The sequence below is a fragment of the Mustela lutreola genome, chromosome 2 (assembly GCF_030435805.1).
Source record: "Mustela lutreola isolate mMusLut2 chromosome 2, mMusLut2.pri, whole genome shotgun sequence".
Lineage (NCBI taxonomy): Eukaryota > Metazoa > Chordata > Mammalia > Carnivora > Mustelidae > Mustela > Mustela lutreola.
In genome coordinates this window covers 1494102-1520713 of record NC_081291.1, presented here as the reverse complement: position 1 = coordinate 1520713, position 26612 = coordinate 1494102, and the positions used below count along the sequence as shown (strand labels likewise).

General features: G+C 67.8%; 2 protein-coding genes across 3 annotated transcripts; one reads left to right on the top strand and one right to left on the bottom strand.

Moving 5' to 3' along the window:
- Positions 1–5220: 5220 nt before the first annotated feature.
- Positions 5221–20647, bottom strand: SPPL2B (signal peptide peptidase like 2B). 2 transcript variants are annotated; one of them, XM_059159357.1, is made up of 15 exons: positions 20497–20645; positions 15418–15537; positions 14607–14789; positions 14164–14253; positions 13494–13633; positions 13096–13238; positions 12729–12825; positions 11763–11879; positions 10580–10661; positions 9786–9860; positions 9644–9706; positions 9459–9558; positions 9169–9246; positions 7881–8041; positions 5221–6922 (listed from the first exon to the last, which is right to left on the bottom strand). In XM_059159357.1, exons 1-15 carry the CDS (start codon positions 20563–20565, stop codon positions 6677–6679), a joined length of 1764 nt encoding a protein of 587 aa, XP_059015340.1. In that variant the 5' UTR covers positions 20566–20645; the 3' UTR covers positions 5221–6676. The 2 variants fall into 2 exon arrangements, with proteins under 2 accessions (XP_059015340.1, XP_059015341.1); XM_059159358.1 differs by having other exon boundaries at positions 6781–6922; positions 7847–8041; positions 20497–20647.
- A 17-nt stretch (positions 20648–20664) lies between these two features.
- Positions 20665–25664, top strand: LSM7 (LSM7 homolog, U6 small nuclear RNA and mRNA degradation associated). The gene is made up of 4 exons (XM_059159359.1): positions 20665–20726; positions 20806–20896; positions 24079–24150; positions 25394–25664. The coding sequence occupies exons 1-4, from the start codon at positions 20721–20723 to the stop codon at positions 25534–25536; spliced, it is 312 nt and encodes a 103-aa protein (XP_059015342.1). The 5' UTR covers positions 20665–20720; the 3' UTR covers positions 25537–25664.
- Positions 25665–26612: the final 948 nt, after the last annotated feature.

Sequence of the window (26612 nt, the reverse complement as noted above, 5' to 3'; positions counted from 1 at the left end):
CGTCACGTTCTACGGCTTGAGCCTGCCCGGCAGCCCCGAGACACGCTTTGGTCGGCTAGCTTCTGGAAGACCGGGCCACGCAGCCTCTGAGCCGCACTGCGCAGGCTGCAGGCCTGGCTGGCGAGGCAGCCCCTCGCCCCATGTCTGCGTGCCCCTCGGCTCCCCATCCTTTCTTCAGGGCTGAGAGCTGCCGCGAATCTTCCAGCGGCCACTCGGCCCAGCTGGTTGGAGCGTGGGTCCAGCCTCTCCGAGGCGAAGGGGGCGCCGGGGTCCGCTGTTCCCGAGAGGGCCTAACTGCCCACTTCAGTGAAACCCCGAAGGGCTCCTCACCTTCGACCCCCCCAGCCCTCGCACCCCACTCGGCTCGCGGAACAGGCGTCCCTTGTCCGCCCCGCAGCCTCTCCTGTTTCTCCCCGGCCGCTCCGGGGGCTCGGGCCTCGCCAGCAAACTCCCCCGCCTGCCGCCCCCACTTCGTGGACTAAATCACTCAGCGAGCCGATGGGAAATTTAATAAGCTCGGGCTCTTTTCTCCCCTGCTTGTCTGTGGCCTTTTTGTTAGGTTTTCATGGGAAGAGGAGTCTGTGAGAAAACTACCGGCGTGACGACATCGTGTCCTCTAGCTAGTGACACGCACATAGGACCTAGGAGTCAGGGACCCCATCGGGCCCCGGGCAGTGGAGCTGATAAACACGGCCGAGCCCCAGGAAAGTGGATGAAGACTCGGAGGTGAAAAAGAGAGACTCCCGACCACTTACGACCTGTGTAATTCTACATTAATGCAGTTCCTCAGATGGCATCCGGGGGCTCAGCCCGGAGCCTGGAACGCAAGGGGAACCGGAACAGAGTCGCCGGGAGCGCCGCGCCCGTGCTGGTTCCGCGGGGACGGAGGGCTGTAACGCTGGGGAAGCTGGGGGGTGTGGGGACCCTCCGTGCCTTCTTTGCAATTAAAATGATTCCAAAATTGTTGTTTTTGATGAACAGAGGTAAAGCAGCAAACACAGCAGAGACTCATACAGGCATCTTCCCCGCATTGACGTTAGAGGCACGTGTGTTAAAATGCATAACTGGGGACAGCCGCGTCCCCGTCTCTGCTCCTGCAGACGAGGTGTGCTTATGGCAAGAGAGGAGCCGCCACGCGCCGGAAGGTCATGCCCGACACTGACCCGGGTGGGGGGCAGCCTCTCGTCCGTTCGGTTCTCCCAGGGACCCCGGGGGACGGGGCGGCATGAGCACCCCCCCTTACAGAGGAAGAAACCGAGGCTTGGAGAGATGTCTGGGCTCGTGTCTGTGGGTCTGTCTCCCTCTCTGCCGCGGTCCCCCGCCACCCGCCTCCCTGCACGCTGTTCTTACAGTTCCAGGGGTTTCTACCACAGTATGGGTCCCTGCTGTCCAGGTGAGGCAGGTGAGCCGCAGAGATGGGGCACCGCGGGCTCTACGCTGGGGTGGGGGTCTCAGGTCCCGGGCACCAGCCGCACAGCCGCGTCCTTGTGCACCCGGCCTGTGTCTCCTCCTGGTCCCGCACGGATGAGAGCGAAGCCCGAACGGGGGCCTCGGCCTCCCTGCCCTGTTGTCCTTCCCCAGGATGACCAGGATTCACCTGGCCACCGCCAGAGGAACACCTGCCTCGGCCAGTCCACGCTGCCTTTCCCGGGTTCCCCCACCCAGGGCTTCAGCTCTGCCACCGTGTCAAGCTGTCTGTGGACGGCAGCAGTCACGAGAGGAGGACTTTCTCTCTTCAGATCACTGGACACTGGCTGTTCCAAGAGGAGGCCAAGCTCGAGCCCGAGGCTGCCCAGCACATCGTCCAAAGACCCCCCCGCTCTGTACTGCTCGCCCTGAACGTCCACAATTCCACACCGAGTGAACCCCACACAACACACACGTGCTCATCAAGCGTGGGGCCCGAGGCCAGAAGGGGCTGCGGGGCTCACGGCTCTAGCCACACAAGCCGTCGGCTCGGCACCACTGTCCCGACGTTTGGTTTGGCGGGACGAGAGGGCTGCGTGCTGCAGCGTCTTTGGGGTCTCCTGTGGTCTGGTGATCAGGGCCACATGAGTGGTGGTGAGCCCCGTGTTCCAAGTGAGGAGTTCACACACACATGCTACCGTACCCACAACCTCCCAACACAATCACACACGCAATCTCGAGAACACACGTGGTCACACACTAGCGACACAGACGCACAGCCTCCCCGCAACCGCGCACACAACTAGGCACGCCCTCACACACGGGGTCACACGGTGGCAGATGTGCGCTCACACACACCACCGCGGGCCGGGGCCGCAGACGGGCAGCGCAGGCTCGGGGTCCATGAGGCCGCGTCCTCACGGCCGTGTCCCACCGAGCTGGTGCACAAGATACCAGTTTATCTGCCAGGTGCCCAGAGGTTCGCCCTCCGGATCCCAGCAAGTGGACGCTAAAGGGGGCTGGCGGGCCTGTGTTGGATGTGAACACGCGGTCCCCAAAGCTCCAACCACTGCCAGGGACCACGCCTTCCCCCGTGGGGTCCAGGAGTGTAGAGTTGGCCCCTGAGATGGGCGACCGAGCAGGGCCCTGCCGGGCCATCCTTCGCCGATTCTTGGGCAAAGCCCATCCTCCTGGCCGGACTGCAGAGCCCAAGGACAGCTGCCCCCGCGTGCCAGGCTGGCTTTCCTGCCACACATCGCCCCCCACCCTGCGTCAGGGATTTTCATGGCACCCCCCAGGGTGACCCCCAGTACTCTTGTCAGGCGGGCACCCCGGGGCACGCAGATGCTGAGGGGCAGGTAGGGGAAGCAGAGCAGCTCCCCACAGCGGGCCTGGCCACCCTGCCCGGCTCTGGCCCCCGGTTCCTGCCACGCCCCGCACCGCCCGGCGCCGTGGGGAGCGAAGGCGTGAAAGGGTGCTCCGGGGTGGGAGCGCGGGCAGGTGTCCGGGACCGTGGCCTCATCCGCGCACCCCGGCCGGCTGCTCTGCCGGTCCAGCCGGCTGCACAGCGGCTCTGCCTGACCCGGGAGCTCAGCACCCACAGAGGCCGCCCCAGCCCTTTCCGGAGACCCCGACTCACCGCCCGCCCTCCGCCGAAGCCGCCGCCGCCTCTGCTCCAGCGGGCCCTGCCGCGGGGACCAGGGAGTGGGGGCGGGGCCGGGGGCGGCACCGGCAGGGAGGCGGGGTCACTGAGGCCTTGCTCAGGTGTGCAGGGGGAGGGCAGGGCGGTCTGGCAGGTGAGCCTTGGGGCTGGTGAGCTCCCTGGCGGGTGAGCCAGGACAGGGCCCTGCACGACCCTGGGGAGACAGCCTGGGGAAGGGGCTGTGCGTGAATAACTACGATCGTTTAAAAAATAAACTTGCAGAACAGCTTTGGGTTTACAAGGTGAGAAGACGTTACTCTGCATTGTTTTCTGCCTTTACGTTCCGGCCGTACATTGTCCCAACCCGCGAACCAACATCCACACTGTACTCGGACTCCTGGGTCCCCCAACGCACGCACTCTGTGCTCACGGCCCCCCGGCTCGGAGGGTTTCTCAGGCTCCTTGACGCCATGGGCAGTCGGGCGAGGGCCAGCAGGGGAACACGGGATGCCCTTCTGCTGGGGCTGGGTGCATCTCTCCTGGTCAGGCTGGGGCAGGGGCTTGGCCTCGGTTTTCACGCACCTTCCACAGCCACGCGGCAGCCCAGCTGTCCGCCCGCCCCCAGCTTCCTCCCGCGGCGCCGGCCCACAAGAACGCAACCTTCGTTAGGACCATCATTGCTGCTCAAGATGCTCTGGGGTTGTCGGACTGCCCTCGCGCCCGTGGGCTTACCACCGTTGCTGGCAATGCCTTCCGGCCCCGAGTGGAGGCTCACTCTTGTGGGAAGCACTGGAAGCCACGGGGAGCCAAGCGTGGTGCTGGAGAGGGAGCAGTCCCTCCGGGTCCCGGCTGCCTGCAGTGCGGTCCCCTTTCCCACGCACATGCAGGCAGGCCCTGCAGAAGATAGAGGGCCTCCAGCCCCAGAGAGAGGGTGGTGACCAACCAAGGTCCCTGGGCTCCAGCAAGAAGCCAGGACTCCAAATCCGGTGGGCTCTTCCCACCGCTGCACCCGGCCCTGAGCAGGGACGCTATGGGGAGGGGCTGCCTTCCTCCTCCGGCAGGGCAGCCGCCGCTGGGCTCTTTCTAGGACTCTAGTCTCCTCACCTTCGGGCAACATGGGCCATGCCTTCCCCATGTGGCCAGCGACCCTTGCCTGTCCCAGCAGTCACACTCATCTCCCTCCTAGAGGCCCCGCCTGCCTCCTCCAAGGTGCCTTCCCTGATACGTGCCCCCAAGACAGAGGCAGGTGCAGGCCCGTGTCCACCTGGGGCAGAGCGGGTCTGAGCCCCCACCCAGGCGCCCCAGTGGAGTCGGGGCCTGGCTCACAGTCGGCGCTCAGGAAAGGCGGAGGCAACGAACAGTTCATGGAAACCATTAACCAGAGCTCAGTGAAGAACTCTGGTGTCCTCACAGCCCCGTCGCATCTCCGTAGTGTCCCGGTCACGCAGAGCTGTGCGCCCCCCGCCACGGAGCAGGAACATGGTCTCCCGGGCACCAACTTGTGCCTCCCCACCCGCGAAAACAAGCGTGTAGGGCCCTCCTTGCCTGGGCACCGCTGAGCTCGCTGCCCGCCGTCAGTGCACGGTGAGCAGGGCCTGGGGGTGGTCTTCCCAGAGGCTCGCTAAGAAAGGGCCGCCGCTTCCTGACTAGTTGAACGCTACCCAGGGGAGGCTGCTTCCTGACCTGGGAAACCACGTGAGACACAATGTGTCTGTGTCCAGCAGTGTTCTGGCCCCGGCCCCACCTGTCCGCCATGGGCCGTGAGGCATGGGCTACAGCAGCAGAGCCGACTGGTTGTGGCAGTGACCCGGTGGCCTGGGAGACCCCAGCCACTGGCCAGCTTGGTCCCCAGGCCCACAACAGGCACTCCCCCTCCACGCATCCTGGATCATCATGGAGAAGCGAGGCGTGACCCAACACAGGGCCGACCAAGCTCCCCCCAGGCCCCCCCCAGCTCTCCAGTGCCGGGAATCAGGGCCCCAGCCCCACACGGCCACCAGCCACATCACAGCAGAGCTCAACCCTCTGCCTGGGCAAGCGGTGGCCTGCGCGGACGGGTGCCCACACCCCGGGGCAGCCGACCCTGCCGACCCGGGCCACACCTGGGCCCACACCTGCCCCACACGACGCTCTGCCTGCCGCCACAACGCAGAGAAGCCGAGAGCCGGGCGGCAACTCTCAAAAGCTATGTTTAATCGTAAGATTCAAACAGAAGCGAGGCAAAGACTGCATACAGAAACTTCCGGAACAAACATCCGCCTTCAAATCCCCTGACGTTTGTCAAACACAGAAAACAGAGATTCTGGGTCCTACACAGACGAGTGACACGGCCTAGAGGGACGTGCCGGCTGCGGTGGGGACCGTGCGCGCGGACCCTGCAGCCTGCTCTGGCCTTACCCACTGGGCAGCTCTCAGGGCCAGCAGGGCCAGCCGGTCTCCCTCCCGGGTCACCTGTCCTCTAAAGAGACACGGGGACAGGTGGAAAACGTCTTTTTGTTTTTTTGAATCAACATCCTTTCTCCTCGGAGCAGCAGGGCTGGCAAAGGCTGTGTGTGAGTCTGTCTGGCGCTGGTATTTTTTGGAATGGTTCACGGTTGACCCCACGCCTGCCATCTGCGGCAGAGCAGCGGACGGACAGGGGACAGAGCTGGGACCGCGTGGCTGGGGGTCTGTGCCTTCACGTCACGTCGGTGCAAACAGCTTTCGGGCTTGAGTCTGGAGGCTGTATGGACGGCGCGTGCCATGGCATGGGGGCCGCCGCCCCGCGGCCAGTCCTACGGCGGCATTTCCGTCGTGACGTTCGGAGAACCCTGTCAGTGAGGTAGAAGACAAAATGCCAATTCCAGAATATTCTCCACATTCCAGAAGCTCCCGGGTGGTTTAAATAGAAAGTGCGCTCGCCTGGCCGGTGGTGTTCCTAGAGGCCGGGCTGGGTGGGGGGTGGAGGGCGTGCAGGTGCTGTGCGGAGGCTGGGGGGCCCGAGTCCAGCTAAGCCGCAGGGACAGAGCTGAGCGGACACACGCAGCCCCGTGGATGGCGCGCCTGGGGCCTGGCTGCCCCGACGAGGCCCGGCCGAGACTCAGACCCAAGAGGCGACGCCACTCGAGTTCAACACGTCGTGGCCGTTTATTCACAGGCGGAGAAGCTGGAGCACAGGCGCCCGGGCTGATGGAGGCAGGGCAGGGTCCACCGGGCGCCCCTGCCGACCCCGAGGTGTCCGACCCGGCGCCAGCACGACGGGGCTCTGCGGGCCAGAACCTGAGGAGCGGCAGCACGGGAAGCACCAGATGTGGGTGGACCGGCAGCCGCGGCCAAGCGCTTCCTGCTCTTGCCGAGGAAACCCCGGGCGGACAGGCAAGAGCGCGGAGCTGGGAATCACTCCTGTCACGGCGACGGCGACGTGACCTCGTGGGCCGGAGCGGGGGAGGGGCTCGCGGCAGCCACGGGAGCGGGGAGCAGGGCTGAAGAGGGTCCGGGGCACAGCTGGGCTCGGCTCGAGGAGGAGGAAGAGCGGGGGCATCGGCCAGACCGGAGCACCAATTTGGGGTGGGGGGGCCGGGCAGGTCAAGTCTCGGGGTCTCTCGGCGCGGCAGGTAGCGACGAGGGCCTGAGAGTCTGTGCCACCTCCTAGGCTGAGGCGCCCACCAGGCTTGCGGGCTCGGGGGTGCAGCCCGCGGGGCTCACGGGCTCCTGTGGGTGCGCCCCGGCCCCGGTCTCCTCAGGTGTGGACACCTCTGGGGGCTGCTCTGGGGACACGGGGCACTTGGCCAATCCTTCGCCTGGAGGCGGCTGCGAGAGGCTGGTGTCGGAGTCCTTCCCGGGCTGCGGGCTGGTGGCGGAAGACGGCGCCCAAGGAGATGGAGGTAAGTCCTTCTGCAAGAGAAGAGGCCGCGTCAGGCCTGGGTGCGGCTGGAAGAGCCCGGGGCAGCAGGGGCGGGGCGGGCAGGCTGGCTGGGGTCCCTGGAGGATCTGGCTCCAGGCTCAGGAGCCACCTTCCCTCCAGACCACGTAGGACCAGCAGCACCGGGACCCCAGGACGGCCACCCGACAGAAACCTTGACTCTGACATCTCTGGCTTGTTCCCCACCACCTGAACCTTCCAGAACTAAGCACTCACTGGGCCTGAGACCCCTCGAGGATGGTGGGCAGTGAAGCCAGCGTGCTTCTCCGAGGGTCCAGGGAAGGGCTAAAGGCCCCAGCATCGGGCTACAGCGTCTGGGTAATTAGTCGGGGTGCCCGGCAGCCCCCCTCCCTCCGCCATGTCTAGGCCAGGACGAGACAGAGAGCCCTTTGGAGCTCCCGTCACGGAGGGGCCAGGCCCCGTGATTCACTGACAGGGCGGCAGGAGGAGGTCAGCTCCGTCCCCGGGACACAGGCACATGAAACCTCATGCTCTCACATCGAAGGTGCTCCAGTAAGAGGGGCCTCCCGCCCTGAAACCAGCAGCAGCAAGACAATCGCCATGGGCCCGCCGTGGGAGGCCGGGGCAGGGCCAGTGCCCACTCTGGAGAGGAGCCCCGGGCCCCCCAGAGCTCGGCACTGCGTTCCTGATGGTGGAAATGCCTGGAAACCAATGTCCGATCCAATGGCGTGTCACCACCCCTGGGACTGGCACTTCAGAGCAAGGGCCGTGTCCACAAGCCGCACCCGGAGGGACAGAGCCACACAGACTGACGGCAAAGCAAGGGCCTCTGGGAACGGGAAGCGCTGACCAGGGACACAGGCTGTGGGGCTCGGTCGTCCAACTGGGAGGTTTTACGCAACTGGAAGTCTGGTTGGGGCTTATTGGGCTCTTACTGCTCGCAGACACTCAGAGCAAACTGGTATTCACCGCAAAGCCACTGCCTGTCCAGAACGTGCCCAGCTCCCCGCGCCAGAGTGCCAAGGCGCAGCTTGTCACCAGCGTGCAGGGCACCAGGTAGAGGAGGGCGGGCTGGCCGCGCTGCATCAGGGCCAGGGCCATGAACGTCACCAGGAGCCCGATGCCGTAGGCTGTGGGGAGAGACGGGCGACACATTACCCGGCGGGCGGCCCCACAGCCCAGCCACTGCCTGTCGCGGGCACGTGGAGCAGGACAGACAGACAGATGGACAGACGGGAGCGCACGGGGCGGGCAGGAGACGGGCGGGAGCGACACCGCGGTGGCGGCGAGGCCCAGCTCTGGGCTGAGAGGCCGCCAGACAAAGGCTCGTGACGGCGCCGGAGGGTCCCGTTCCTGTGCCTCAGTCAGAGGGAAGCCTGGACACGAGCAACGCAGGCACGCGGTCAGAAGCCCCAGGGGCCAGGCGGACCGCGATGGCACAGCCGGAGACAGGCGGGGAGGCGGCACGGGTCGCGGGGCCGGCTCTCCCACCGCACGGGGCACAGCGGCTCCTCATCCTGACCGCGACCTGGGGGGCTTCAGGAAGGAGTGACGAGGAAACAACCCTTTACGGCCCGGTCTTGGGCCCCTCGTCCTGCCCGTGGCTCTGGCCTGACCCTCGCCTGGCACCCCGGGGCTCTGCTCATCACTTCCCCCGCATCCTAAAGAAGCGGCCCAACAGCAGCCAACCTCAGGGGAACAGCGGCGTCTGCTGCCCATCGCGGGGCGCAGGTCCAGCGACAAGGAGCCCGACGTCCCCGACAGCCAGCGGTCTGACAACCACCGCCGGGATGCAAGGCCTGGGGGCAGGTTCAGGCACAGCGAGCAGACGAGCGGCTGCGCCCGCGGCTACATGAGCTGGGCCAGGAAGGGGCAGACGGGGACAGCCCCGACGCGCGCCTGCAAGGTCAGCCTGGGCCGTGCCGGGGCCTCCCCCGCGGGGCTGTGTTCCGTCCCGTGCACGTGGCCTCTGCGCACCAGGAGGGGCCGCAGCGCCTCCCACCTGGTGGGGGGTGGGGACGCACGCGCACTGACGAGTGCTACCGGCGAGGCCTCCGGAGGGAGGACCAGAGGCCGGCAAGCCGGCTGGTCTGGAAAATGTTAGGAGCCACCGGGGCTCCCCAGAAAAGGTCGCCTCCGCGTCAATGGCTTTGGTAACCGAAGAAACAAGCAGGGCACGAGCACAAGAGGGTACAACGAAGGAAGCGCGGCCTCGAGAGTCGCGGGCACGTGAGAGGCCGGGCGCGAGAGCACTTACCCACGGTGCAGGCCACGAAGTAGACTCGGGACGACTGCACCTGGATGTCGAACCTGTGGCAGTACGCCACGAGCAGCCCTGCGGGGACAAGGCGCGTGGGCCGGGCCGCGCCACCCCCGCCACGAGTGCAGCCACAAGCCGCATCCGTGCCACGTCCACCTGCCACGTGCAGCACGGGAGCCCGAGGGGCCGCCCGCCCCCGCCCGCTCCTCACCATCCACACCCGCCCCGGCCCGCCCATGGCCCGACACTCCCGAGGACGCCCACCACGGCGTGGCGCGCCCCAGTACCTGGCACCAGGATGTCCCCGAAGCCCAGCAGGGAGAAGGGCCGGTCACACAGGGCCAGCGGCGAGGAGTTCAGTCTGGGCACCTTCAGGACCATGGGGAGCTGGAGAGGCAAGGAAGCGGCCGTCGCCAGGACCCGCCCAGGCCCACCTCTCCCCTCTGGGCAGCGCCGCGGGCCCGCTACGCACCTTCTCGTGGGTGGCCGAGTCCGAGGGCCCGGTGGCCACCTCCACCATGATGCTGTTCCCGCTCTAACAAAGAGGGGCCCGCGTCAGAGGGGGGAGCGCGGGGGCGGGGCGCGCCGCAGCAGGGCTCGGGCGGGGGGCGCACCTTGGTCAGGAAGGGCGTGACGAACACGAAGAAGACGTCGTAGACAAACAGCACCAGCAGCAGCAGCGTGCAGGCCTGGGGGCGACGTCCTGATGGGCGCGCGGCGTGGCGGCGGGCGCACGGACCCCCGGGATGCGCCCCCCCAATCCCCCCGGACACGCCCCCCCCCCACCGCGAGGCTCAGAAGCGCCCCCGGGACAAAGCCACGAGAGGACCGTCTGAGCAAACCCAGGCCTGTCCCCGGCACCACAAGGTCAGGCGGACAAGGCTTCTGAGGGACGGAAAAGCCGGGAGGCGTGAGGCTCAAGGGGCTGGCCGTGTGGTTGGTCACCGAGGGGGTGGGGTGCCGAGCCTTCCTCACAGCGTGCCGCGTGCTCCCCTCGGGGATGACAGCCCGGGGCCCCGTGCAAGGCCGCCGACCACGCTTGCTTGCCGTATGTGCGCCTCCGCCTGGAGCAAGCTCCCCCCGGCACAGCGGCCACCCCTGGAGGAGCCCCGGCCTGCAGCCCTGCCCGGGGCAGGGTTCCAGGGGTCCTCATGGCTCTGTGGTCACCGCCACGGCTGTCACACTGGGACACGGGGGCTGCGGCGGGTCCCGGAGTCCTGTCACTGGGGCGGCGGCAGGAGGGCCGAGGCCCGAAGACCACGCTGCCCACGGAGGGCCAGGGACACCCGAGCACAGGCGGGTGAGGGCAGGCCTGGGGCCGCTCGAGGTCCGCGGTGGGCACGGAGGCTCTCAGGACACCGCTGTCCCGCCGCACCCACCCAGAGGCCCCACGTCCTCGGGCTCTCACCTTAAAAGTGGGGAGGCGGATGGTTTTCAACATGTAGAGGCAGAAGGCGACACCCAGCGCGTCCTGAAGGATCCAGGCCCACCTGGAAGGCAGAGCGGCGTCACCGCTGCGGCAGGGGCTGTGCCAGAGGCGTCACCCGCCCGTCGCTCCTTCCTCAGCTGCTGAGGCGGCGAGTTTCCCGAGCTGTCCGTGCTCAGCCGGCCCGTCACGCTGCGACAACTCGGCCGCCGGCCCCGGGGGGACAGGCAGGGCCAGAGGCTGTGCTGGGCTTGGGTGGGGAGCGGCCCTCTGACACCACACACGCCCTGGGATGTGTCCTCCTCTGGGGACAGCGTCCACACTCACATCAGGGGCGGGCACAGGGATAGTGCAGCAACTCGAATCTCTCTTCAAAAGTACTTTTCCCACAACTTAGAAAGAAAAGTCGAACTCGCGCTCAGCCACGTTCCACACCAGCCTCTCGGCCTGGGAAACGGGGGCTCGGGGACCGGGAGGCGGAGGGGACACAGAGGTGCGCGTGTCGCCCCAGCACCGACAGGGAGCTGCCACCGTGGGGCCACGCCGGCCACGTGCTGGCTCGCCCCCACTGCCCCGTCTGTGCCGAGGTTGTCCTGGAGCCGGATGGAAGCCTCTCCCGGCTAGGGCGACCAGGGCAGCGGCGAAGAATAAAGAGAAGGTTCGCCGGTGACCAGTGGGTGCCCAGACGCGGTGGCAACAGGGCCTGTTCTGACTTTCTAGAACGAAGCAAGTCTGGCTTCGATCTAACTGAGAGCTCGTGTTCTCTTTGTGTACAAAGGACTCAAAATATTTTCACATTTTCCTTCTGCCAATTACATCTGTCACGGCTCCAAGTGGCAGCGCCGCCAAGAGCGGTTCACCGCCTCTCGGAGCTCAGAGCAGCGCCAGACGGTGTCGGAGGCAGCGGGGAGGGGGGCCCGCAGGCTCCAGGCCTCCCTACACCCGCCGGTGCCCTGGAGAACACGCGCTCGGGGCGCCCAGGGCCAGGAGGGCTGGCGGCATCTCGGACCCAGATCTCAATCGCTGCCGTGCCCGTGGCAGCAGGACAGACGCAGTGACACCGGATGCGGCCGCCACGCTGGCTGCCACACAGCCCTCGCTCGTGGCTCGGGGAGGTGAGGCCCAGGGGCGTCTGAGGACAGGCGGCAGACGGGGTGGCACTCACTGGTCCTCGTTCCGGAAGACTCCCCACACCACGCTGACGGCCAGGCAGAGCAGCGCCAGGAGCAGCAGGCTGACCGGAGGACGCTTGTGGAAGTAGGGCAGGCTGTTGTCGGGGACCCTGGGGGCGGGCAGGCCGTCAAGGGCAGCTGGGTCCACGCCCCCGGCCAGCGCCCGGGGGCTCCGTGCACCCCGCCTCACCCCTCGCCCAGCGCCCGGGGGCTCCGCGCACCCCGCCTCACCCCCTCGCCCAGCGCCCGGGGGCTCCGCGCACCCCGCCTCACCCTTTGGCCAGCGCCCGGGGGCTCCGCGCACCCCGCCTCACCCCCTCGCCCAGCGCCCAGGGGCTCCTCACACCCCGCCTCACCCCCTCAGCCACTGCATGTTCCCTACGAACATCCCTCTTCACGCCTTATGGCAGCTCCAGGAGGGAGGTCCCCAAGGGTAGAGCAGGACACAGCAGGGTAGGGGACAGACCTTGGCCCGCGCCCTGCCACCCAGGAGCCCACGGCCCCACTGCTGCAGGCCCCTGGCCTCTGACCTTGGGACAGCAGCCCGGAAAGGCCTCACCCCACAAGCTGAGCTTTCTGAGCACCTTTTGGCAATGGCCGCCGGGCCCATCAGAACCAGACCGGACCCCCTTCCAGGTCTGGAACAGCAGCGCTTGTGCCCCTACGGTCCAACATGCATCCACGCTGTCCCCACGGGGTCTGAGCTGCAACGGGGTGGCAGGGAGGGGGAGGCCGGAGAACCCCCCCCCCTTCCACTCTGCCCTGCTCTGAGGCCAGGAGCCCCAGCCGGCACGGGGTGGGCGCGGGAGGCCTGCCCACGGCCGCGGGGGAGGGAGGGGGTCCTCGCATGGTCCAAGTAGGGCTTGGAGCTTCAGGGGCCAGGAGGCGGGCCAACGGGGCTAGGCCCAGGCACCGGGGCGGGGGCGCAGGGCCCTGCGGGGGGTGCCCCCCGGGCTTACCTGCACCTGCCAAAGGGCAGCCTCTGGACGAGCGGTGACAGACAGCTGTAGAGACCGGTGGACGAGGACAGGCAGAAGATGCCGATGATCACATAGACTGTGGGCGGGGCCGCCGGTGAGGGGCGGGGCCGCCGGTGAGGGGCGGGGCGGGGTGGGGTGGGTGGGGGTGGGGCCGGGCACGGGCACACCCACCCCACACCCACCGCTGGAAGGGCCCGGCGGGGTTCACAGGGTGAATGGGAGGCACAGCTCCTGCCCCAAGGCCCCCTCCTCCAGGCTCCATCCACCCCACAACCAAGCAGCAGGGCTCCTCCCGGTGGGCTGGGGGCCTGGGCCTCGGTCTCGGGCAGCAGGGGCGGGGGCGCACCGAGCTGGTCGTAGAAGTGATACAGTAGCACCAGCATGGAGCAGCACATGACCACGAAGACACAGATCATCACAGGGGTCACGTCCACGGCCTCGTCCTCCTGCTTCTCAGGCCCGTCGTCCCGCTTGTGTTTCATGTACCTTCTGGGGGAGGCACAGACGCGTCCAGGGGACGCCCCCCGGCTGGCACAGCACCCAGATGCCGAGGGGCTCCCTCTCCACGCCCACTGTGTGTCCCTGCCGTGCCCTCCATGGGGGCGCCACACCGGCGCCAGGGACCTCGGGAGCCACGCTGTGACAGCCACTTTGATGGCGAGTGACGGGATCCCCTCCTACGGCGCTGGGACCACCCACAGACCCGCCCAGCGCGCCCCGTCACTGGCCTCCCCGGGCACTCACTTCTTCACATCCCGGCTCCCAGCCCAGTAGCCCCCGAGGGCCACAGTGCCCACAGCCATGACGAAGATGATGACCATGTTGTAGTCCAGCATGGGCTCATTGGGGGCGTACAGCGCTGCCCTCACCGCTCGGCCGAAGCTCTGCCTCGGAGAACGCACCAGCTCAAGGCTGCAGCCGCTGTCCCTGTCCCTCATCCACCCCAGGGGGCCTGTCCCGGAGGGCCCCGAGCCCCATGCCTTCACCCGCCACTCCCACCCCAAGAAAATCAGCTTCCCACAAGGTCAGGGGAAGGGACCCGTGTGCGTGTGGGGACACGAGCCCTGAACGGGGACGCGCATGTGCACAGGAGGGGCACGTTGCATGGGGAGCGTCTAGCAGGCTTGGGGGGGACGTGCAGATGCTTCCGCAAAGACAGAATGTTCCTGTTCTTGTGCCTGGAAGCTCGCCGGTTCCTGAAGGCACCCCGCAAACTGCGGGAGAACACGGGCCCCTGGTCAGACGGGGCCGGGCGGGGGCAGGGTGGCCTGGGGACCCGGGCACTCTGACCTCGGGGCGGTTCTCCACTCCTGCCCTCTCCGGGGGAGCTGGTGATGTGTGCGGCGCGAACCACCCACCCAGCAGGCATGCACGCGCCCGGCCAGCGCGGATGGAAGGAGACAGGAGGCCCCACCTTGAAGATGTCCAGCATGTCTTTGTGGCTGAGCAGGGCCACGGGAATGCCGATCTCGTCATACTGCGTCTTGTTGCCTCCTGGGGGGACCTGGGGACCAAGGCGGGGAATGCGGCAGGGACAGGCCAGCTTACCAAGGCCCACCCGGGACGTGGCGCTGCCCCCAACCGTGGGGTGCGCCGAGCCCGCCCTCTTGGAGGGTGCAGGGGCGGACTGTGTGTGTGACTGTCCCTCCCTGCAGGGGGAGAAGAAGCTCGGGCTTCACTTTCCGGGCCTCAAGGTCAAGTCGCTTAGGGGCCGCCCTGCCCTGGGATGCCACCCGCCCTCAGAGGGCGCCCCCACGCTCTGCCCTGAGGCCTTGTAGGACAGCCCTACAGGACCCCAGGGCCGCTCTGGGCTGCGCCCCTCCGAGACGTCCCATCCGGCACGGCCCGGGGCCCTACCAGCGCCTCCTTGCTGACGATGAGCAGCCCGCGTGCCCCGCCACCCTGCGCCAGCCGCACTTTCTCGTAGAAGGTGCAGTTGCCGCGCGCCACCAGCGGGATCTGATTGCTGAAGCCCCTGGCGGGGACGTCGGGCGGGGAGCAGAGCACGGAGGCCGTCCAGTCCCGCAGCTGCAGGAGAGACTGGGGAGCGGGGCGCGTTTACACCGGCCGCCCCAGGAATGGGGGGGGGGGTCAGACAGACACACGTTCACACGGACCTGTGTGTTCACACACACACACGCCCACACGCACCCACACGCACAAGCGCACACGCACACACACCCAAGCGCGAGGCACACGGAGGAACAGGTGAGTGTTCAGAGGACACTGCGGCAAACCCTCCGTGCCTGCCCGGCAGGCGGGAGCAACAGCCTCGGGCTGAGAATCACGCACCCACAGCAGGGCTGCCGGTCCCGCCCTCACTGCTCTAGGGACCCCTCTGCCAGCCAGCCCCCCGCCAGCGTGTGGGGACGTAGCCAGTGCCCCTAGTGGGAGCACCTGGACATCTTTTGTTTCTGACCAAGGGCACTGAGGCCCAGAAAGGTTATGGGGCTGCTCCGGGGCCACCTGAGACCCCAGCAGCCCCGGGAGTGTGCCCAGACCCCCCGCGGGGGTTTCACAGCTGAGGCCCTTCCTCTGTCCTCCTACAGGACAGACCCGACCCCAAGTCTGGAGGGGGCGTCCCACAGCACCTCTGGGCCTGCCAGGCCCACCAGGAAAGACCCCAGTGGGAAGACCATCCTGAGGAAGGGCCTCAGTGGGCACTCACCGCTTTGCCAAGGTCATGTGGCAGGTGGGCCCACTGTGGGTTGTAGAGTATGCAGTAGTCTTTGCCTTTGGGACCCCCTGTCTCGGAGACCACGTGCACCATGCCGTACTCACAGGCCACCTGGAGCAACAAGGCAGGGGTCAGAGCGCTTGGCAGACGCGGCAGGGTCTGAGCCAAACAAGGAAAGCCCCGCGCCCAGGGCTCGGGCTGGTTTCCTCCTCCTACAGGACAGGCGAGACACCGCCGGGCGTCTGATGCTGGAGAAAACCAGGCAGGGCAGCAAGGGTGGGGACGGGTGTCCCCAGGGAGACGTGGGTGCTGACTGTGGCCCTGTCAGGTCCTCTCCCTGTGGCTCCTGCGGAAGGCACAGCACCACCCCACCGGGCCTCGCGCAGGATCCGTGGGACAGGAAGAAGACAAACCCGTGCCTCTGTCACGAGAGGGACACAGCGGGGGGACACAGACCCATCCCCAGGCCCTGGGTGGCGGCTCGAGGCCGGGAGACCGGGCAAGGCCGGGAGGAGCTTCCAGCACACCTGGCGGTGGCGGCGGAGCACCCTCACCCGCAGGCTCCTGGAAGAACTACCTGCTGGCCACAGACTGGGAAGGCCAGCCGGCTCCGGACCCTCGTCCCACACCTTACTTTCCGGGGGGACCTCGCAGCCTCGGTCACATGACTGGCCCCTGCCAGGAACAGGCCAGCGGAAGCCCGGTCGGGCCTGGCCGCCCCGCTCGGAGGCACGGCAGGAAGCAGGCGGTCTGCAGGCCGGCCGCCCTGGGGCTGGGAGCCGGGGGACTCTGCGGCCCAGGAGTCATGAGGACGCCACGGGGCACGGCCGGCTCTCCGCGCAGGCCCGGAGCCAGCAGAGCCAGTCTCCCCACCCTGCCCCAGCTTCCCAGAAGGAGGAGGAGGAGCCGCTAGCGCCACGGTCCTCCTTCCAAGCCCACGGGACAGCTGGCTGCTCAGGGAGGGCCGCGCCAGAGGGTCCTGACGACCCAACAAGCGAGGCGTGGGGCACATCCGGAGTCCTCGGACACCGGACGCCCCTCAAGGACAGCGGCGAGGCGGGGGGCCTGGGCCAGAGGGGCTGACTCTCTTTTTTTCGGTCGAACACCAGCTTACTCTCCATGAAAACCTGCCATTTCATACAAAGGTGTCCCGACGTGCCGCCCACCCACATCTCCTGCCTGGACACCGCAGCCCTCCCCGGACTGCGGCCAGCTGGCTGGCAGGCCTTTCCCACCTCCTCCCTGGGCTCTGGCCGGGACACAGAGCCCCCCGCAAGCACAGGCTCCATCTCTTGGGAGCACTTCGTCAGCAGAGACTCCCATAGCACCCGGGGCCCAGGTCTCGGCGGCTCTGCCCCAGGCAGGCTCACCCCGAGTGCAAGCAGGTCCCAGGGGCGTGCTGAGGGAGGAGGGGTCTTAGGAGAGAAGCCGGTGCTAGAAGCCAAGGGGGTCAGTCCGGCCACTGCACCTCAGGGGGCCCCGCCCGCCTGGCCCAGAAGCCTGCTCTGGGCACCTTGGGCTCGCAGGGCCCACACTTCTGGAGCTTGTGCTCCCTGTAGGCTGCGATCACCCAAGACTGAGATGGAAAACTCCCTCCTTGGACCCCCAAGAATGTACCAAGGAGCCAAACACCTAGAGCCGCTCGTCTGGACGCGGACACTTGATAGGGTCTGGCCGACACCGCCAGCCACACGCCCCGCCGTCGGGGCAGAGCGCGCAGTGGACTGGGCCGCAGTCCCACGGGATCACAGCTCCCGACACCAAGCCTGGGCCACTGACGGGATTCCGTGCAGCCAGACCCATGGTGGAAGCCCAGCGAGGCCCCGGCCACTCCAGGGGCTTCTCACCCTGGCCACTCTAGGGGCTTCTCACCCTGGCCCTGGTTACGCTAAGCTGATGGCAGCGTGGAGACCTCGCAGCTGGCAGGGTCCGCTCCAGGGACCCCGACTACCGGCTCTTCCAGCCGGCACCTCTGACCTGACCCCGCTGCCTGCTGCCTCGTGCACTGCCGGGGGTGTGCGGAGAGGCCGTGCTGGCGGGGCGCTGAGCTCCCCGAACCCAGGCCCGTGAGGGGAGGAGCTGGGGGCTGCCTGAGGCCAATCAGGGGTCTCAGAGCACCTGCAGGCCGCACCCTTCCCTCCTCTGCCCTGGCAACCTCCGCACACCTCTCGTGGCCCCTCATTCCCTCCACTGGACGCAGAGCCAGAAGCCTCCCCTCCACTCTGCCCACCAGACCACACCCGCCAAGGGCACCTGTCCGCCCGGCCGTAAGTGCTCTACCTGTCCGTACTCGGCTTCCAGAGGGTCACCCCAGGCTCAGAACTGCGGGCTCAGAACAGAGGACCCCGGCGCCCCTCCTTCTGCACTTCTAAGTGGGGTCGTATTGGAGCACACCTGCCCCATTCCCGCACGCAAGGCCTCTGGCTGCTCTCTGTGACCCCCGCAGAGCTGCGAGGTTGCGCCCGAGACCACGTGGCTCACGAAGCCAGAAACAGTCGCTGTCTGGCCCTTTTCAGGACACGTCTGTTGACCCCCGTTCTGTGGGATCCAGACTGTGGGGAAAAGTGTTGTTTGTGTAAAACGGGGACGCGCAGAAGCCGCTTCTCTTTACAAAGGTCACCTGCGCGCACAGAGGCGCACCTCACGGACCTCGCCCCCCACAGCCCGCACGGCTGGCTGCCCGTTAGGAAGTGACGCCGCGTGCACGTCAGATGCCAGCGTGCGGAGTGAGCGGACCCAGACGTTCTCCAGAAGGACCACCCCAATCCGGAGAGCCGGAGACCGCTGGGACCACCAGACAGACCACCTTCTGACATCACAGTCTCTAAGCGGGCTCGGGAGCCTCTAGGGAAACCACACTCCGGGAGACCACGAAGGCACCCGCAGGCGTCTGAGAAAAGCTCGAGTCCAGGCCGGAAGCAGTCGTGCTTCTAAGACTCGGTCAGTTCCAGGACAGGGTGGGGGCGTAAGAGCCCAGGAAGCGTGGGAAGAGACGCTGAGGCAGAGGAGGAGCGGGGACAGGTGCGGGGGGGGGGGGGGTGCGGGTGGTAGAGGGGACAGGCTGAGGAGGGCCGAGGGGACAGGACGGAGAAGGGAGGGAAGGTGCGGGGAGAGCCCGACCTGACTTCAGATCTGCCGGGTACCAGACCCCACCACCATCCTTATGTGCGCAGCTCGTCGCCACTGGGGGACACACGTCTATTTGGGGACTCCCTCGCCCAGGGACACACAGTGGTGGCAGATGAATTCGGGGCTGCCCCAAGCAGCGTGCCAGCCGGTGGAAAGCTGGCCTCATCCTCAGGCGCCGGGACCCAAACTTGCACAAAGAACCACACCCACCCACCACAGTGCCATCGGTCCTGTCCCGGGGCAGACAGACGGACAGACCCGGGCTCTGCCCGGAACAACCAGCACAAGTGCTCATCACACGCGGCGACACAGGCCTCTGCTCGCACACAGGACAAAGTCCAAAACCCTCAGCCTGCCCAGGAGCGCCAGGAGCCTTCGCCACCTGCCGGGCGCCTGCCCTTTACCTTCGGCCTGGGAGCCACTCCTGCTGCCCCTCCCCCACGCCCTTCAGCTGCCGGGGCAACCCCAGCTCCCCTCAAGGGCACCCGAGGGCCTCCTCTGGGGTGTCACCTTTCTCGGGGTGTGAGCACGTTACCAACCAGGGTGGACTCCTCACCTGCTCGAAATGAGTCGTCAGCTCTCACACCTTCACCCCTGTTCCAGCCGCTCAGCCCCGCGGCCCCTCCCTCTGCCTTCGAGACCTGGCAAACTCCTGTTCATCCTTCAGAACACACCCCCGGGGTCCCCGCTTCCACAAAGCCTCCCCAAGCAAACCGGGTCACTCCCTCCATGGGGCCCCCATGGCCCTGTGTCCACTTCTCCTCCGGCTCCCATTCAAAATGTCCCTGCCCCCGACGGACTTAGACTGCTGAGGGACGTGAGGGCGTTGGGGCAGGGCCGGGGGGGCTCAGCCCAGAGCTGGGGAGGGGGCAGCCCAGAAAGCTCCTCGGGGGTGGGGAGAGGGAAGAACAACTCAGCTGAGACCAGAAGCACGACCAGGGCCATTCCAGGGACACGGGGAAGACCAGAGAGCAGAGTGCCCTCCGCGAACTAGGAAAGGACGGGAAGTGGCCCAGGCAGCCAAGGCACACACGCTGGCCGCCTCGGAAGGCGCTCTTTGGGACGCAGGACCTGACACACTTTCAAAGACCGCTCCTGCTGGGTCAAGTCTGGGAGGGGACTGGGGATGCGGGAGCGCACCGGCCACCTGAGGCCGCCGTGGACGGGCAGTGGGCTGGGGTGCACCGGTCAAGGGGAATGGCTGCGTTCCCAGGGCAGTTAGGGACACCGCGCCCTGAGCTGCATGACCCAGGGGAGAGCGGGTGAGGACTTGGGCTCCCGATGAAGTCCATCAGCCCGCGGGCGGCAAGACCCCGCCAGCCCGAGACCCTTAACGAGCCGGGGAAGGAGCACATACAGCACCCCGCGGGCACCACCGGCGCGTCCTCACTGCACTCCTCCTCCGGCCGCAGGTGAGCCGCTGACGCCCAAAGCGGGTTCCTCCCTTGCCCAAGGTCAGCGGACAGAGTCCGGGGCGGCGACGCGACCCCACTTCCAGGGAGGGTCTCCCGGCCGCTCCGCGACACGGCCAGGCACCGCGCCCGGTGCTTACCGCAACACGCCGCGCGACAGGGGAAACTGAGGCTCGGAGACCGGCAGCCGCCCGGCCAAGGCCACGCAGCCAGGCAGGGGCGTCCCCGGCGGCGGCTGGACACCTCGAACCGGAGCGGGGCCCGGAGAGGTAGGGGACTCCCCAACTCCAGACCCAGACGTGCTGAGCGACGCTACAGCGGGGGAGGGCTCCGAGGCGGAGGAGAGACAGCGGCCGGGGACAGGCCCGCAAGGTCACGGCCCGGCTCCCGGCTCCCGGGCCGCTCGCGAGGGGGGCGCGCGAACGCGAGGCCGACCCCCAGGCCGGGTCGGGCGGGGCCCGCGCGCGGTCCGGGGCCCGGGGCCCGGGCGTCACAGCCGGCGGGGCCGGCGGGGCCGGCGCAGTCTCACCTGGGCCACGAGGAGGAGGAGGAAGGCCACCGCGAGCCGCGCCAGCGCCGCCGCCGCCGCCGCCGCCATGTCGGCCGGTTCCAGCCGCAGGCGTCGCCAGATGTTTCCCAGCAACGCCCCGGCGCGCCCGGCGCGCTTGCGCCGTCTGTGCTCCGCGCCTGCGCGCGGGGGCAGGGTCAAAGGGCGCGCGGCGGCGCCTGCGCAGAGGGGCGCCGTGCGGCAAGATGGCGGTGAGCGCGCGGCGGGGCCGGCGGGGCGAGACGGGACCCGGCCGCGCTCCCCGCCTCACGCGCTCTGCTTTCCCCGCAGGACAAAGAGAAGAAGAAGAAAGAGAGCATCTTGGACTTGTCTAAGTACATCGACAAGACGATTCGGGTGAAGTTCCAGGGCGGCCGCGAAGGTGAGGCCCCGCCGCCCGCACCCCGTGAGCCGCCTGGGGCGCGCGCCGGCGGAGGGGGACGGAGGGGGACGGAGGGGGGCGAGGGGGACGGAGGGGGCGGAGGGGGCCGAGGGGGGTCGAGGGGGGCCGAGGGGGGCCGAGGGGGACGGAGGGGGCGGGGGGGGCCGAGGGGGGCCGAGGGGGCGGAGGGCGGCCCCGCCTCGAGCGCCGGCCCCGGAGAAGTCGGCGGGACTCCGAACCCCGCCGGCGTCGGCGCTGCGCCTCGCGTTCCGCGCGCGGGGAAGCCGAGGCCCGGGCGGCGGCCGGACAGCCCGAGCCGCGGACGTGCCGCCGGGACGGGCATCCCCGGCCTGCGCGCTGCGCGCCCGCCTCTCGCTGTGAGTCCCTCCCGGGAGCTGCCCCAGCCGGGCCGTGATGCCCCTGCACCCCGCGCTGCCCGGGCTCCGGGTTCGTGTCGTTCTCGCTGGCGGGGCCTGCCCGGGGCGCTCGGGCACGTTGAGCGGCAAGCCTGGGTGCCTCTGGGGCCGTGTGACAGCCCAGCCGGGCATCTCCCCGCGGAGACCACCTGCCCCTGCGGTCAGCCTGCAGCGCGGGCCCCGCTCGGGCGCCGTCCGCCGCCGCGGTCCCAGGGAGAGGGCAGCCTCGCGGCTCCCAGGAGCCCTGCGCTACCACGGGGCTGCCAAGGGCGTGCGGCGCAGTGGGCCGCCAGCTCGGGCTGTTGCCGGTGGAGATGGAAACCTGTGAGCTTCGTGGCTCTTGCCGGCTTCCTGCCGCAGCACGCGGTGTGGACCCGAGGGAGCCCCGCCGCGGGCGGAAGGGGAGGTCTTCGGGCGCAGGAGGCTGCGGGAGCGGACGGAGCGGCCCTGCTCGCCCTCCTTCCAGGGCTGGTGGGATCGCTCAGGACGACCAGCTCCCCGGAGCCGCCCGGGAGTCCCAGAGTGACTGGGGGAGGCTGCAGTGAGGTTAGGGGCGTGGGCTGGGCGCAGGTCGCTCCTTTTGGGGGTCTCTCATTTCTTTTTTAACCCCGGGGTAACGCCAGAGTCATTTTCCTGCTCTCAGCGCGAGGTTCTTGCTGTGGGAAGCATCCCTGACCACTCGGGGCCACGCCCCTTTGGTGTAAGCGCCGGGTACCACCTGTCCAGGTTCCCCGACACACTGCCTTGTGCATCTTCCCCTGAAACGCAGTGCGGCAAGGGCAGGAAGGCGGCCCGGTGCTGCGCGTGCATGTGGGCAGCGCGCCCTGGGTATACCCGCAGCCCTAGCGCTTCGGCACACCGCCCGGGGGACGTGGGACAGCTCACCTTCCCTGAGGCGCCGCTCCTTTCTCCCCTCCGCCGACCTGACGGGCCTCGGTGAGGACTGCAGGGCTGGAGGCAGGCGTAGCTCAGTTCCTGACACCAGCAAGCACTGGAGCGATGTCCTGTCGCTCCAGCTGCCTCTGACCTCCGGGGTGTGCCCTGAGGCGTGGGTACCTGGGTGGCGCCGTCGTGGTTCACTGCGCGGTGCCTTCAGGTGGGGGCAGCTGGCAGCGGTGAGACAGCTCTCGCTTCCCAGGGTGCTCGCGTGGGCTTTCCACCCTGCGTAGCACATCGCCAGCCCTCGAGCAGCTCAGACAGCACGGACTTCCTGTCCCGCAGCGTCTGTTAGGAAGGAGTCGGGGTGCTGGGGCTCCTGGTCTCACGGGTTGCAGTAAAGGAGTATCGGGGGGCCTGTTCTCTCCGGCCCGGGCTCTTCCCCCTGCCCTGCGGGTTGTCGGCGGATTTCAGGTCCCTGTGGCTGTAGGACGGGGTCTCCATGTCCTGCTCAGCTGTCTGGGGACACGTGGCTCCCCGAGGTGGCCTGCCAGCCCTTGCCACAGGACGCTGTCCTCAGCATGGCAGTTTGTTCCCTCGGGCCCCGCAGGAAAATCCTTCCCGTGCTTCCACGTTCTTCTTTTACGAAACCCTGTTCCCTTCACAGCGCATCTGATCGGGTCAGGCGGAGCAGAGTCTCTCCAGGAGCTGAAAGTGCACTGGTTTGGGGACCTCAGTCACTTCTGCAGACTCGTTGGTCTTCCTAGTCCTATAACACCCTTACAGGAATGACATCCCATCGTATTCGTGGGTGCCCTCCCCCACTTGACGGGAGGGGTGACGCAGGGTCGTCACCGGGGTGGGAGACATGGGCTCGCGCCCCACTGAGGCAGACCCACAGGAGTGGGCGCAGTGCCCGCTGCTCTTAGTCCCGTCGGGCAGGTGTCCTCGTGACCTTTGTTTTGCAGGGTGGGGATTGGGGGCCAGCAGGGAGAGGAAGCCACAGAGCCAGGGGATCCGACCCAGGAAGTCGGAGGCTGGCAGACATGTTCCATAAAGGGCCCGAGTGTCTCTGTCACAGCGGTCACTCCTGCCCCTGGAGCAGGAAAGCAGCCACGGACCGTTCGTCAGCAAGTGGACGCGGCTGTGAGCCAGCCTGGCTACTTTGGGAAGCACAGTGGCCGGCTTTGGCCCGCGGGCTGTACTTTGCAGACCCGGCCCTACTCCCGTGTGGCTGCAGGTCACACCAGCCGTGCTCATGGCACAGACTCCACAGCTCTGCCCCCATACTGACATGGGGGCACGCCCGCTTCTCCCACTGTGCCTGGGAAGGGGAGGCCTGTGCGGCGGGGTGGGGGGGCTTTCAGACCAGACAGCTGGTCCCCTCGTCTCCTACGCCTCACACGGCGGCGCCGGTCGTCACTCCACGGGGGCCGTGGTTGGTGAGGTGGGAACAGTCTTTAACAACCCCGAGCATTTGAAGACAATGAGACGGTTGTCACACGTTTCTGTATCCGTAAGGGGAGTCTCCGCGTGGCGCAGCCACTCCCGAGCGTCTGCGTGTCCCGGGGCTACTTCGCCCCGGAAGGCCAAGCGGGCGGTTGCATTGGAGACCGCGGGCCCAAACCACGGGCCCACACTGCTGAAACTGCCCCCGCAGGCCCTTTGCGAAGACGTTTGCCGCCCCGTTCCGTGGGGGGGTTGGGCTCGACCTCCTGGCTCCCGGCCTGGAGCCCGCCCTCACCCTCACCCCCGAGCCGGTGTCCCGTCTCTCCCGTCCCTGGAGAGGCTGCCCCCCACATCGGCACGTGGGGTAGCCCGACTGCACCGGTCCCAGAACAGCCGCTTCCCTGACGCCTCTCTGTTTCTCTTCTTGGTGGTTCCTACAAGCCAGTGGCATCCTGAAGGGGTTCGACCCGCTGCTCAACCTCGTGCTGGACGGCACCGTGGAGTACATGAGAGGTGGGCATGGCCGCGGGGCGCGGGGGCTCCTTGCCGGGCTCGTCCTGCCCCAGACCCCCCCAGCGGACCCCCCACCGCAGACACGGAGCTTGTGAACCACATGGCCGGTGTTCCCCGTCTCCTGCCGCCCCTGGTGGACGCTCCACTGCTGGCAGAGGGTCCTGCTCCCTGTCCCCGCAAGTCTCCAGATCCCATGCAGCAGCATAGGGCGTTGGCCGGCGTCTGCCCACCTCCCAACACGAAGTGCAGGTCAGCCTGCCTGAGGTCCAGGAGGGCGGCGGTCCTGCCCCTCGGGGACGGCCTGTCTTTCTCTGGTGACAGAGTCACAGGGCCTCCTCTTTGTGGGGAAAGCGCAGTTGTGGCTGCACAGCCGGTGCCCCAGGCCTCTTGCTTAGCCCTCAGTTTCTCCGCTCCCCTCTGGGGCCAACCCCGTGGGGATCCTGGCCCGGCCTCCGTGGTTAGACGGTGTCTTCCTCTGTGAGAGCCGCACCGCGTGGGCCTGGCAGGAAAACAGGCCGGTGCTGGGGTGCACGCCAGGCCGCGAGGCCCTGGGAACCTGCTGCTCCGGGGCAGCCTCCCCGTGGTGGGGCCGGTGCTGTCTTGACTCAGCCCCAGAGCAGCCCCCAACGTGGGTTCCTGGAGGGATCAGGCCTAGCACAGAGGTTACTCCTGCACGATCTGGTCAGGGAGAGCTGTGCCCCAGAGACGTGGTCTCCGGCACGTGGGACCGCCTGGCCCTCCCCCAGCATCCTGCAGAGGAGACCACGGTTTTCAGCTGCTGTCACTCCCATGAGGCCTTTCATCCCAGCCCTACCTGCCTGTGAACCTCGGGCGAGCGGTACCCGCACGGGCCTTCCAGGATTTTCCAGGAGCCGGGAGTCCCAGCCTGGTTGTTTTCCCAGCAGCTCCTATCATGGTACCTGCTGGCTTAGCCGCCAGGGTCCCCACTTAGCAGCCTGCCCCGGAATTCCCCCCCCGTGCCGTGTTTGCAGAAAGAGGGCCGGCGTGGACCGCTGTCGCCCTCGTGGTCCAGGCCATCTCCAGACGAGGGCAGCGTGCCTGGGCTTTGGGGTGGGGGGGGAGGCACTCGGCCTGTCGCTCAACCCAGCCTCTTCCCTTGATTTGGCTCCTTCGGGCCACACCCCCCACCCTGTCTGTCCCGCAGTTCTCCCCCATGCCCGTCCCTCGGGTCTAGAAGCCACGCGGGGGCCGTCTCACTGCCACTGTCCCTCTCTCTCCACAGACCCCGACGACCAGTACAAGCTCACAGAGGACACCCGCCAGCTGGGCCTGGTGGTGTGCAGGGGCACCTCCGTGGTGCTCATCTGCCCGCAGGACGGCATGGAGGCCATCCCCAATCCCTTCATCCAGCAGCAGGATGCCTAGCGGGCGCCATCGGCCGCCCGAGGACTCGGAGCTGCCCTCCCCTGCCGCGTATGCCCCCGCAGGACGGAGCTCTCCTTTTTATATAGGTTATGTTTCTGTTTTCATAATAAAACTGCAGACCCCAAGTGTCCCGGAGCCCCAGAACCTTGATCTCAGCCTGGGCTTTCTGGCAGGCCCTTCCTCCGGGGATTGGGTACAGCCCACAGGTTTGCTGGGTGCTGGGTCCAGGCCGCGCGCGCCGGGGGAGGGGCCGTGTGAGGCTGGAGGCCCCGAGCCCCGTGGCAGGTGTGGACCCCCAGGGCCAGCCTGTGGGTTGGGCCGCACGCGTCCATGGGAAGGCCCCGGTGGCCCATCCCTGCTGTGTGCTTTCAGTGCGCCCCGACGCCGGCCAGCAGGGTCCCCGGAAACCAGGGCCTCCTAGGTCCACACAAGAGCAAAGCAGGGAGATGTTCGTCTCGGCTGGGCCCTGCGGCTTCTGTCTTCCCTTGGGTCCCGCCCCAGCAGCCCCCTGAGGGCCTCTCTAGACCACCACCCTCCCCGGACGGCTCCAGACCACCCTCGGGAGTGCCCGTCTGTGTCCTGTCCTCCAAGTGGTGCGTTTCCCTGAGCCTTGTTTTCTCAACTCCGTGTGCGTGTTAGGACTCCCCAGGGCACCGCCCCTGCTCGAGCTTCCTTTGCCCGATTTGTCACCCAGGAGGGCTGGGAGGATCTGTGGCCCCATAACCCCTTCACGGCCAGCGAGGCACGCTCCAGAGGCCGGCGGCAGTCGGGACCGGGGGCCGGAGGGGCTCCGAACGGGGGGTCAGACGGGCTCAGAACGGGGCTGGCTGGACGCACGAGCTACCGTGGCGCGTCACCAGCAAAGAAACCGAAGCCGGCCGGCTCCCAGCTTATCGCGGGGACCTGGGTTCCGTGGCTGTGGGCAGTGTCCGCTGCTGCTGCTGAGAATTCGTTGTCCGCCACGAGGCCGAGCCCCGTGCTCGCTCCTCATCCCTCCCGCCGGCTTCCCTGCCGCCTCCCCCAGCTCCCTTATCAGCAGTCTCATCCCAGAGCCAGACCCTCAGCGGCTGGGCGGG

Bases quoted from the DNA above. Each gene is read 5' to 3' on its own strand.
- SPPL2B (XM_059159357.1), bottom strand. From the start codon at position 20,565: ATGGCGGCGGCGGCGGCGGCGGCGCTGGCGCGGCTCGCGGTGGCCTTC. The intron at 14,254-14,606 runs GTAGGGCCCCGG...CTTGGTCCCCAG, and splicing joins TCGTCAGCAAGGAGGCGCTG to GTCCCCCCAGGAGGCAACAA. The intron at 13,239-13,493 runs GTGAGTGCCCGG...TGCCTCCCCCAG, and splicing joins GGGAGCCGGGATGTGAAGAA to AAGGTACATGAAACACAAGC.
- LSM7 (XM_059159359.1), top strand. The intron at 20,897-24,078 runs GTGAGGCCCCGC...GGTTCCTACAAG, and splicing joins GTTCCAGGGCGGCCGCGAAG to CCAGTGGCATCCTGAAGGGG. The intron at 24,151-25,393 runs GTGGGCATGGCC...CTCTCTCCACAG, and splicing joins CACCGTGGAGTACATGAGAG to ACCCCGACGACCAGTACAAG.